At 38.9% G+C, this 13,033-nt stretch overlaps 1 protein-coding gene across 1 annotated transcript in view; it reads left to right on the top strand.

The window, feature by feature from the left end:
- Window positions 1-11,472, top strand: part of COG6 (component of oligomeric golgi complex 6) — a 118,805-nt gene extending 107,333 nt beyond the window's left edge. The window contains exon 19 of the mRNA XM_081083000.1: window positions 9,914-11,472. Within this exon, the coding sequence (XP_080939126.1) occupies window positions 9,914-10,061 (148 nt within the window). The 3' untranslated portion in view covers window positions 10,062-11,472. The remainder of the gene's footprint in view (window positions 1-9,913) is intronic.
- The last annotated feature ends 1,561 nt before the right edge of the window (window positions 11,473-13,033 follow it).

Here is a 13,033-nt window from a genome sequence, read left to right as displayed (position 1 = left end):
TTTTTTGTAATGGCTTTGTCTGGTCTTGGAATCAGGCTAATGCTGGCTGGCCTCATTAAATGAGCTGGAGAGCCTTCTCTCTTCTTGAATTTTTTATAATAGTTTGAGAAGGATAGGTGATAGTTCTTTGAATTTATGGTAAAATTAACCTGTGATGCCATTCACTCCAGAACTTTGTTGGGAATTTTTTTCATGTAGTGTTTTGATTTTGTTAGTAGTAATTAGTCTGTTCATATTTTTGGTTTCTTCCAGACACAACCTTGAAAATTTGTATGTCTCTAAGAATTTCTCCATTTTGGGGGGGTTGTCCAATTTGCTGACATATGATTGTTCATAGTATTTCCATCTAATCCTCTGTATTTTTGTTGTGTCAGTTATCACTTCTCTTTCATTTCTGATTTTATTTATTTTGGCTTTTTTTTTTTCTTGATAAGTCTGGCTAAAGGTTTATCAATTTTATTTATCTTTTCAAAGAACAAGATCTTGGTTTATTTTATTTTGGTCTCTAATTTGTTTAATTCCACTTTTACCTGTATTATGTCTTACTTCTACTCATTCTGGGCTTTCTTTGTCTTTTCTTCTTAGTTCCTTTTGGTATAAGGTTAGACTTTTTTATTTGAGAATTTTCTTGTTTCTTGAAACCGAGGCCTCCTGCTATGAATTTTTCTCTTAGAACTGCTTTGGCTGTGTCTAATAGATTTGGAGTCATTGTGTTTTTACTTTTATTTGTCTCAAGGTATTTTTTGATGATCTTGTTAACCCATTTACTTTTTATTAACATGTTATTTATTTAGTCTACACATGTTTGTGTGATTTTCAGTTGTTTTCTTCTAATTGATTTTTGGTTTGATATCATTGTGATCAGAAAAGATGCTTGATATGATTTCAGTCTTTTTAAATTCATTGAGACTTGATTTGTGGCCAAATATGTGGTCTCTCCTAGAAAATATACCAAGTGCTCTTGAAAAGAATATATACTCTGCTTAACTAGGGAGAAATATTTTAAAATATCAGTTAAGGCCATCTGGTCTAATGTATCATCTGATGCCACTGTTTCCCTTTTTGTTTTGTCTGGATGATCTATTCATTGATTTCAATGGGATGTTAAAGTCTCCTACTACTATTGTTGTATTAATGTCACCTATTGTTGTTGATCTTTCCCTTTATTTCTGTCAATATATTTATATACTTATTTTCCTCTCTGTTAGGTATATAGATGTTTCCATGAGTTATATTCTTTTGTTGGATTGATCCTTTTATCATTATAAAATGCCCTTATTTGTCTCTTATTACAGCCTTTGCTTTAAAATCTATTTATCTAACTATTTCTACCCCAGCCTTTTTTGTATCTATTTGCATGAGATATCTTCTTTCAAGGAATACCTCTTAATAGAATATTTTCTTCCTTAATGTTCATAAAAATTAAAAATAAAATCTTTAACTAGCAGGAGTATTTAGCATATATGGTTTATCTGAGAACTCAGATTTTTAAAACTTCAAATCAAATATTTGTCTTTTTTACTGAAGATATATTTTAGCCTTATGTTTACTTTTATTGTCCCATTGTTTAATATTGGTAATGTGAATTTTGTTATTAAAAAAGTTAAATGAATATAGATTTTAGTACATTATTTAAAAAAGTACTTGGTGGCTTTGTAAACTGAGGAGCAGAGTGAAGAAGCCCCGTACCATCAAATAGCAACATTTAAAATTATATTAATACTTGTTTGTATTACCTATATTTAATTATTTGTTCTTTAGCAGTATTGTTTTATTCTGGTTTTTCCCAATTGCAGATCTACAGTGGGTTTTTTTAGCTGCATTTTACTTTACAGACATTTGTAATCTAGTTTAATGTTTTTGAGTGTTTTTACTGTAATTGATTTTTAATTTCATTCCATTCTGGTAGGAGAAGATGCTTGATGTGATTTCAGTCTTCTTGAACTTGTAGAGACTTGTTTTGTGTTCTGACATGTGGTCTGTCTTTGAGAATGACCCATGTGCACTTGAGAAGAACGTATAATCTGCAGCAATGGGGTGAAATGTTTTTTAAATAGTAATTAAATCCATCTGATCCAGTGTGTCATTTAGAGTCACTGTTTCCTTGTTAAGTTTTATCTGGAAGATCTATCCAGTGAAGTAAGTGGGGTGCTAAAGTCCCCTACTATGACTGTATTGCTGTTGATCTCTCCCAGAAGGTCCTCTATAAGTTTTTTAATATATTTAGGTGTTCCTATATTGGGTGCATATATGTTTCCTATATTGGGTGCATATATGTTGTTAGATTGATCTCTTTAGAAATATGTAGTGACCTTTGTTGTTTCATGTGATGGCCTTCTTTTTGAAGTCTATTTTGTCAGATATGAATATTGCTATCCTAGCTTTTTTTTGTTTACATTTGCATGGAAAAATTTTTTCCACCCCTTCATTCTCATCCTGTGTGAGTCTTTTGTTCTGAGGTGGGATTCTTGTAGACAGCATATAATTGGGTTATGTTTTTATATCCATTCAGTCACCCTTTGTCTTTTGATTGGAGCATTTAATACGTTTACATTTAAGGTTATTATTGATAGGTACTTATTACCATTTTAATTCCTTATGCTTATGTTTCTCTCTCTCTATTCTCATTACAACAGTTCCTTTAGCATTTCTGGTAGTGTTGGTTTGGTGGTGGTAAACTCCTTTACCCTTTCTTTGTCTGGAAGCTCTTTATTTAACCATCTATTTTGAATGATAGCCTTGCTGGATATAGTAATCTTGGTTTCAGATCCTTGCTATTCATTACCTTGAGTATTTCATGCCATTCCCTTCTGGCCTGTAGAGTTTCTGATGAGAAATCAGCTGACAGCCTCATGGGAACTCCTCTGTAGGTAACAAGTTGCTTTTTTTTTGTTGCCTTTAAGATTCTCTCTTTGTCTTTAATGTTTGGCATTTTAATTATGATGTGTCTGGGCGTGGGCCTTTTTGGGTTCTTCTTGCTTGGAACTCCATGCCTCCTGGACTTGTGTGACTTTTTCCTTCACTAGGTTAGGCAAGTTTTCTGCCATTATTTCTTCAAATACATTCTCTATCCCTTGCTCTTTCTCTTCTCCTTCTGGCTTTTCCATTATGCGAACATTGTTACATTTCATATTGGTTCACAGCTCCCTTAAGCTGTCCTTCTGTTTTTTAATTGTTTTTCCTTTTAGTTCTCTGAGTGATTTTTTTCTTCTACCCTGTCTTCTAATTCACTGATCTGATCTTGACTTCCCCTAATCTGCTGTGTATTCCTTCCAATGTGTTCTTTATTATGCTGTTTCATTCTTTCTTTATTATGCTTTTCATTCTTTATTTCCAACTGTTCTTTTTTAATAGTTGCTATATCTTTTCTCATGCTGTTGAGCATCTTTACCATCATAATTCTGAACTCAATATTGGTTAATTTCTTATCTCCATTTTGTTTTGCTCTTCTTCTAGAGAATTCTCTTGTACTTTCATTGGGGCTTTTTTTTTTTTTTTTTTGTCTCCCCATTTTGGCTGCCTCTTTGGATTTGTTTCTATGTATTAAGTAGATCTGCTATGACTTCCAATCTCTAGTGTAGGACAATGTCTGACACTATTTCTTACTGGCCCTGAGTACCCTGTTTGGGGTTGTCAGCAATCCACAGCTTATGCCTCCCTCTGCTGGGGCTGGGTGCCTTTGGAAAGGACCAAGTTGTGCACCTGGACTGCTTCTTTTTAGCCTGGAGCTTAGAAGGAGATCAGGCAAAGACTCAAAGCCTCCAGAGATCCTCTTCTGCCGGCAGTCTGATTGTTATCAGCATAGATTCACCTTAGACTATCAACCACAGGGTGGGGTTAGAGGTCTTCCAACAGGGTATGGCCATTGCCTTTTCCCCAGGCCAAAACCATCTTCGTAGCATAGGTCCCTGGGAGAAACATGTCTGCTGCAGCAGCATGAATGAATGAATCCACCCAGGAAACCAGGGTGGCTGCCCTCCAACCTCCAACCCTAGAGCCCTGAACCCTGTACAGGGCTTACAAGTGTCCCAACTAATGAGTTTTTTCGAGATACGAGCCGTCTCTCAGCCGATTTTTTGCTTTGAGTTGCGAGCTAAAATTCGGGTTTCAAGCCAGCTTCAGATACCCCACCGCTAGTTGGCACAGCGAACGTCACAGTGAACGCCACAACATCAACCCAGCATCACGTGTCTCACTCGTTCACTTTAAGCTGTTAGCTCTTAGTTGAAGCATCAGTGTTGTGCTTGCATTTGTGCTTGCAGTTATTTTGCAAAACTTCGTTTTTTCAACCATGGATCTGAAGAAAGTAAGTGCGAAGGACAGTGCTGAGAAGAAGCAGATGATGTGCATTGAATTAAAGAAAGAAATTATCAAAAAACATGACCAAGGTGTGCGTGTAATTGACTTGGCAAAGCAGTATGAGCGTAGCACCTCTAAGATCTGCACCATACTGAAGCAGAAGGAGTCTATACAGGCTACAACTCCAGCCAAGGGCGTTAAAATAATTTCTAAATAGCGGACATCTATCCATGAAAATATGGAGAAGCTGCTAATGGTGTGGTTAATGGAGAGGCAGCTCACAGGAGATACCGTGATGAAGGCTACAATCTGCGAGAAGGCACGAGCTATTTATGCTATTTGCTGCAACAGACCCCAGGCACTTCAGTGGACGGGACATCAGGCGAGCCGTTGAAAGCCAGTCGGGGCTGGTTCGAAAATTTTTAAAAGAGGACCAGCATTCAGTCTGTTGTCAGACATGGTGAGGCAGCAAGCACGGGTATAAAGGAAGGTGACATCAACGAGCTCATCGAGGAACACTCCGAGGAACTGACAACGCAGGAGCTAAAGGAGCTACAGACACGGCAGCACACGGAGGTTTTGCTGGAAATAGATGACACGGAGGAGGAGGAGGAGGTTATCTCTATAAGTGAAATAAAGGAAATGTTAGGAATGTGGGAGAAACTTTCAGACTTTTTTTTTTTAAAATATTTATTGGTTTCAGAGAGGAAGGGAGAAGGAGAGAGAGATAGAAACATCAATGATGAGAGAGAATCATTGATCGGCTGCCTCCTGCACACCCCCACTGGGGATTGAGCCCACAACCCAGGTATGTGCCCTTGGCCAGAATCGAACCTGGGACCCTTCAGTCCACAGCCCGACGCTCTATCCACTGAGCCAAGCCAGCTAGGGCAAAACTTTCAGACTTTATTCAAAAGAAACACCCAGATAAAATTGCAACTGGGCGTGCGATGGAGCTATTTAATGACACTTGCCTAACTCATTTCAGAAATATTCTGAAAGGGAGGATGAAACAGATCTCATTGGACAGGTTTTTATTGAAAACTCCTGTAGATGAAAGTGATGAAAGCGTGGCAAAAAGGGCAGAAATCAGCAAATAAGATTCAGTTATTCAGTTATTCAGTTCAGCCTTTCTCCTCCAACTCCATCAGCATCTTTAAGTCATTTGATCTCCAAGGTAAATGCTGTACATTAAACTTAATAAAACAAGTTTATTGCACTACATTCTATTGTTCGGTATTGTGTTTTTATACAATACAAGAGGCCCAGTGCACAAAAATTTGTGCACTCGGGGAGAAGGGGGGGCCCCTCAGCCAGGCCTGTGCCCTCTCACAGCCTGGGACCCCTGAGGGGATGACCACCTGCTGGCTTAGGCCCTCTGCCCAGGGGATTGGGCCTAAGATGGCAATCAGACATCCCTCTGGCAGCCTGGCAGCCCTCGGGGGATGTCCACTTGCCAGCGGGGAGCAGGCCTAAACTGCAGTCGGACATCCTTAGTGCTGCTAAGGAGGCAGGAGAGGCTCCCACCACCACCACCACTATGCTGGCAGCCGTCAGCCTGGCTTGTGGCTGAGCAGAGCTCCTCCCATATGAGAGCGCCCTGACCACCAGAGGGTAGCTCCTGCATTGAGTGTCTGCTCCCTGGTGGTCAGTGTGTGTCATAGTGACCAGTCATACCCAGTCTTTCTGCTGTTAGGGTCAGTTTGCATGTTACCCTTTTACTATATAGGATATAGGCCTGATGCACGGGGTGGGGGCCGGCTGGTTTGCCCTGAAGAGTGTCCTGGATCAGGGTGGGGGTCCCGCTTGGGTGCCTGGCCAGCCTGGATGAGGAAATGATGGCTGTTTGCAGCTGGTCATACCCCCTTCAGGGTGGGGGTCCCCACTGGGGTGCCTGGCCAGCCTGGGTGAGGGGCTGAGGGCCGTTTTCAGGCTGGCGAGTGACTGAAGCTCCCAACCTCTCCTTTTTTTATTTTTTTTTTATTCTGGGATTTATTTACCTTCTATGGCTGTTACTGGAACTGAGAGCCAGCTTTAGCTCTGATGCTCAGCTCCAGCTCTGAGACCTCGGCTGCTGAAAGCAGGTATCTGGGTTTGTTTGGCTTCTATAATTGAAACACTGTTGCAGCTCCAGCTCTGAAGCCCGGCTGGCTGAAAGCAGGTTTCTGGGGTTTGTTTACCTTCTATAATTGCAACATTGTTTCTTAGAGTGCAGCTCAAAGGCCGGCAGTGGCAGGCAGGGAACCTTGGCTTCCTCCATCACTGGAGCAAGCAAGCCTCCTGTTCGCTTCAGCTGCATGGCTGCCGGCCACCATCTTGGTTGGCAGTTAATTTGAATATCGCCCTGATTAGCCAATGGGAAGCGTGTGGGAGGTACGGTTAATTACCGTGTTTGTCTATTATTAGATAGTATTCGTTATTTTTAAATACATTTTTCTTATTTAAAAACATTTAATAAAACAATTGCAGTGTTTTTTGGGTGTCTGGAACAGATTAATGGCATTTCAATTCATTATAATGGTGAAAATTGATTTGACATACGAGTAATTTGAGTTATGAGCTCCGTTGCAGAACGAATTAAACTCGTAAGTCAAGGCCCCACTGTACTCTCCTCACACAGCTTCAGCCCACTCTGCCCTCCCTCTGCCAGAGTCCAAGGTGAGTGGCTGCACATGAAATTTTGTTTGTTGGTCCTTTAAGAGGGTGCCTGCATTTCCAGCCATCTCTCCCTGGCAGGAAGCAACCCTGCTGCTTTTCACAACCAGATGTTAATGTGCTTTGGGCTAGGGAGCCCCGCTTGGGGTTAGACCCCAGAGTTCTCAGTGGGATGCCCCCACAGCTGAGATATCTCTCCTGAACCTCAGCTGCTGTCTAGCCCAGCCACCCCTTTCACATCTCCACATTTCCTGCAGTCTCTATGCCATCTCCACTTTCTGTCCTTGGTTATCAGGGTTCTGTCCAGTTAGTCTTCAGTTGATTTTTCAGGGTGGTTTTTCTGTATTTTAATTGTATTTCCATTTTGGTCCTGGTAGATTGTTAGTGTAGCTTCCACTTACTTTGCTGCCATTTTTAATCTCTATGTAATCCAGTTTCATTTATAAATAGGTACCCTGAGTTATAAGTAAACTTAAAATTTTTCATCATTTGGACTTGAAGGTAAAATTTAAAATTTATCACTTCAAAATATTCAATAATTTATTCTACATTTACCAGTTACTTGGATTTTTTATGATAGTATTTTTATTCATTATTGTACCTTATTCTGATTATAGACTGGTGAGAAGGAATAGCCTTGTTTTTATGTATATGTTTAAATATACACTATATTTAGATTGAGTATAGATTTTAGAGTATGAAGTGAAAGTAACAAATGCTTTATATATCCCCTAAAGTTTGTCCTAATTGCTTTAAGTAAAGAACTAAATGCTATATCTAAAATATCTTCTTTGACTTGCTGCAGAATGGATATCAAATATATCTCATATTTCGCACATTTAAAAAATACCAGCTTACAGTGTTTCTCAGCTATTTCATTTTTGGAAAAAACATTTTGCATTTTCTTAATGCACTCATTGTTAAGCTCAATCAGTTACAGGAATGATCACCAATTGATAGATTAAAAAATATTTTAAAGCCTCATCCGGTTAAGCAAATTTCCAAACCAGTTTCCACCATCTTTCCTTCCAACAAAGGTTAGTATAACTAGTGGCATTACTCCACTCTGCTCAGAGAATTCTCAGTGTATTTTCATTTTTCCTACTCTCCTTTTGGAAGTTTTACCAATTTGTGGGAAATATCAGTTTGCTTCAACTCACCAAGTGTCTTACAAATGTATTCTTTTGGTTATGGACATTCCAAAAACAGAGTAATTATTTCTAGTTCTGGGGATCAGAGAAGACTTTGTAGAGAATATATTATTACTGAGAATTAAGGACATTTAAAGGTGGTTGAGAGGTAGGCATTTCAGGCAAATGAAGGAACATGAGCAAAGGAATTGAAGTCAGCAAGAACAGGGCAGAGAGGACATTCAGGAATTTCTTTGAACTGCAGAATTACAGTAGTGATATAGAAGGTATTTTAAGGATTTTGAATGATAGGGTAAGAAATTTTGACTTCTCTGAAACCAGAAGAAGCTGTTAAAGTTTTGTGAAGGAAGGCCCTGGGTAAGGAGAGCCATGATAAAAGATACACTTTAGAAAAATTGACAGAAATGCTTGTGATAAATTTAATGTGGGAAATACTAGAAGGGGAAAGACCAGATAGGAGTTTTTTGTGTACTCTAGGCGAGAGTTCATTGAAGTCTGAACTGAGGTGATGGAACATGGCTCTGCCATTGACAGAAATAAGAAACATAGCAAAAAAAAGTAGGCTTCAGAGTAAAGCTTGAAAGATACATTTTAATTTAGTTATTATAAAAATCAGGAAAAAGTGTCAGTAGTTTTCATAAAATGTTACATAAATAGAAGTAGCTGGGGATGACAAGAAGTAAATGCCATGAAAACATGGAGAGAGTTGATATAGATTTAATGAGCCAAATAGTATTTTTTCCTGGCCAGATATATTTTTCAAAATATTTGCTTTAGTTTATTTAAAACTATTTCTATTATTTTTATGTGCTTATGTAGAAATGCATATTTATGAACATGCTGTGATTTGTTATAGGCAAGTGTCAGATTATTTTAGCCTAGTAATATAAACAGAGAGATGAGAAATCTAGATATAGTTATTGGTGTAGGACAGTGATGGCGAACCTATGACACATGTGTCAGAGGTGACACGTGAACTCATTTTTTTGGTTGATTTTTCTTTGTTAAATGGCATTTAAATATAAAAAATACACATCTTTGTTTTACTATGGTTGCAAATATCAAAAAATTTCTATATGTGACACGGCACCAGAGTTAAGTTAGCGTTTTTCAAAATGCTGACACGCCGAGCTCAAAAGGTTCACCATCACTGGTGTAGGAGCTACAGGCAAACCTCAGAGATATTGTGAGTTCAGTTCCAGACTACTGCAATGAAAAGAGTATCACAATAAAGTGAGTTGATTTTGCCTTCATTTTATAAAAAAATGCAACATCTATGAAGCACAGTGAAGCAAAACACTATAAAACAAGGTTTGTTAGTGTAAGTGAAAAGGCAGATTATTGTAAGTTATTCTGAGATTTGAAGTAGTAATCAGTTTGAATAATTATAAGCCTTTCTTTAATGTGTTATCAGTTGTGTTTGCAAAATCAATACATTGATGGTGGGTCACAGTTTCTGTTTCTTGTTTATATATCAGGCACTGTTCCAGCCCAAAAGATATATAGCAGTGAACAAAATACAGCCCCTGCCTTCCTGAAACCTACATACTAATCAGAAAAATTTAACAAAGAAATACTAAATATAAAACAATTTTTTATCCCAAAACCAAGATAGGTAACTTGTAGCAGTATACTGATTTTTTATTGATATCATAATTATGAAAATGAAATGCATTTTAGTCTGTTAATCTTTACTTTGAAATTTGATAGTTACAGTTTTCTATGTGTCATAAGATTGTAAGTAAAGCTTTCTTACAATTCTTAGTATTTTTAAATTATCTTTTCATATTTTGTTTGTTTGTCAATAGAGAGCAGATCATCAAACAGTCTACTGAATTAGTCTGCAGAGCCTATGGCGAAGTGTATACTGCCGTGATGAATCCAGTCAATGAATACAAAGATCCAGAGAGCATTCTACACCGATCGCCGGAGCAAGTGCAGACACTTCTCTCCTGATTATATTATTTGAATGTTAGCAAAGTATTGCATCCCTAGAACACTGAAGGTTTTCTTGGTATTTAGTCTGTTAATCTTTACTTTGAAATTTGATAGTTACAGTTTTCTATGTGTCATAAGATTGTAAGTCCCCATAATTACTTTCTTTGGTCACAATATTGTGGAATTAAGTAACATACTAGTATGTTGACCTGAATTAGTGTTGCTCCATTTCTACTCTCTATGTAGAGATGCTCTGTTAGCTGTTAGCTACCTCTCCAGCTCTGTAGTGTCCCCTCTATTCTGGAATATGATTGTATGTAGTAGATGAAGTTAGAGGGATTTTTTTTTACAAGATTAGTTTTAAATTAACTATATGTAAAAAATTAGATTTAAGAGTTAGTATGAGGATATGACCTAACAAATGTCTCTTTACCTAAAGATTTGTTTGCTTTCTCATTAGTTATGTGAGTAGGTGCACTTAAACTGAGGAGCAGAAATATACACTCAGCAAAAAGGGGGAAAAGAGAGGGAAATAAATAATTTAAACTGTGGATTCCACTCTGTGTATCCTTGGGCTTAATTCAACGTGAAGTTTAGCACTTAGAATGGGGTTTAGGTGTGTAGCATTCTGTGCTGCATGTAACTCTAGTATTTAAAGATAGATATTTCTTATACAATGTGAACTATAAATTCAACCAGGCACAAATTTTGTCTGATGTTCAAACCAAAGAAATAATGACCTACTCTTAACAGTGGAAGAAAAATGCCAGAGTAGCTATTGCTAATTGACATTAATTGATATCTATCTCCATGGTGGCCCCTTACCAAGAATGATTTGGGTTCTCACTTTATAACTTTATCTATGAGTAATATTCAAAATCACTGTGTATTTTTAAAAAATAAATTTCAGTGTTTCATGTGACCTTGCTTTGTTGGTAAGATTTTGAGAATACTTCTTATTAGCAAAATATCTTAATTTCTGGTAAATCAACCAAAAGAAGTCTTAAATTATAAATTAAAAAACCAAAGCATAGGAAAGTTGACTATGTTAATATATTTTGAAAAATAGTAAGATAAAATTAACACTTATATTAAAATATACATAACAAATTAGTATTTGCAGGACATAGTCTATTCATCTCTCTGAAATTTATAATTATTTATATTAAATGATTCTCTTGGAGCAAGAAGATTATATATGATCTCTTTTGTATATTTTTAAACTTTTTCCTTCAATAACTTTGTGTAATATATAAAACATAGAAAATAAAGTATGATGTAAATCAAGAGCTTTAATTTTATGTAATTTATTTTTACTGAGAAAAAGATTGCTGCCTTATCATTAGTGAATTCCTTTGTTTTCTAAGAAAAAAAGCATATTTTGACCTTTTACCTAGTTTTCTCAAATAAAATACTAAACTATTTCTAGATCAGTTATCTGCTGTATTTTTATACATTTTATTAAAGTATTTTTAGAAAGTATACTAATAGAAAGGGAAGTACAGTATAGGGTCAAATTGAGATAACCAATGGAAGGCTGATGTGGTGAATGTGGTATTAATATGATCTTGAGATCTAAGTCAAAAAAGGAGATTAAAAGTGTTAATCCATTAGTGTAACACTTTTATTTTCCAGATACTTCATAGTTTGGATTTTGAACTGCTCTGATGTGGCATAAGTATAACCTTAGATAATGCCAGCCTTTCCTTCAGAGAGAGAGGTATTTCCCTGGCAAAAAAACTCTGTTTGAACTTTGCTGTATTTTTTCCTCTGGGCCTTTACGGAAACAAGTGAAGATTCAAGTTGAAAATTATAACCGAAATTTTAAAAATTAACTATAGGAGCTCAACAAAAGATTTGTGAAGGCAAGAAAAAGAATCAATAAACTTGAAGGTAGATAATTGAGACTGTCTAGTCTGAGGAACAGGAAGAAAAACTAATGGAAAAAAACAACGGATCCTCTGGGACCTGTGGGATATCATCAACAGTATACAAACAATGGGAGTCTCCAAAGGAAAAGAGAGGAAGAAAGGGGCCAAAACTTTCCAAATTTCATTAAAAAAACATTTATATATATACACTAGAGGCCTGGTGCACAAAAATTTGTGCACTCGGGGGGAAGGGGAGGTCCCTCAGCCCGGCCTGTGCCCTCTCACAGTCTGGGACACCTCAGGAGATAACGACCTGCTGGTTTAGGCCTGCTCCCGGGTGGCAGAGGGCAGGCCCAATCCCTAGGTGCAGCCCCTGGTCGGGCTCAGAGCAGGGCTGATTGGGGAGTTGGGGCACCGCCCCCTGTCATGCACAGAGCAGGGCAGATGGAGAGGTTGCGATGCCACCCTCAGTCACGCTCAGGATAGGGCCGATTGGGGGGTTGTGGCACCACCCCCTGTCACGCACAGAGCAGGGCCAATCAGGGGCTTGGGGCACTGCCCCGTCACGCACACAGTAGAGCCCATCAGGGGGGTTGGGGCTCTGTACCCTGTCATGCACAGAGCAGGGTCGATCAGGGGGTTGGGGAGCTCCTCCCTGTCACGCACAGAGCAGGGCCCTTCAGGGGGTTGGGGAGCTCCCCCCTGTCACGCACAGAGCAGGGCTGATCAGGGGGTTGAGGAGCTCCCCCTGTCACTCACAGAGTAGGGCCAATAGGGGAGTTGGGGCACCGTCCCCTGTCACACACAGAGCAGGGCGGATCAGGGGGTTGGGGAGCCGCACCCTGTCACACTCAGGCCAGGGCTGATGGGGAGGTTATGGCTCTACCCCATCACACACAGAGCAGGGCCCGTGGGGGGCAGTTGGGGCGCTGCCCTCTATCACCTTCAGAGCAGGGCCGATCAGGGGGTTGGGGCGCCACCACTGTCACACTCAGGGCAGGGCCGATGGGGAGGTTATGGCTCTACCCCGTCACAGAGCAGGGCCCGTGGGGGGCGGGGGGGCACGCCACACCCTGTCACACACAGAGCCACAGGGCGATCAGGGGGTTGGGGAGCTCC

The sequence above is a fragment of the Myotis nattereri genome (genome assembly GCF_964212035.1).
Source record: "Myotis nattereri genome assembly, chromosome: 2".
NCBI classification, from domain to species: domain Eukaryota; kingdom Metazoa; phylum Chordata; class Mammalia; order Chiroptera; family Vespertilionidae; genus Myotis; species Myotis nattereri.
Note: the sequence above shows the minus strand (reverse complement) of the source record. Positions and strands in the feature narration are given on the sequence as shown.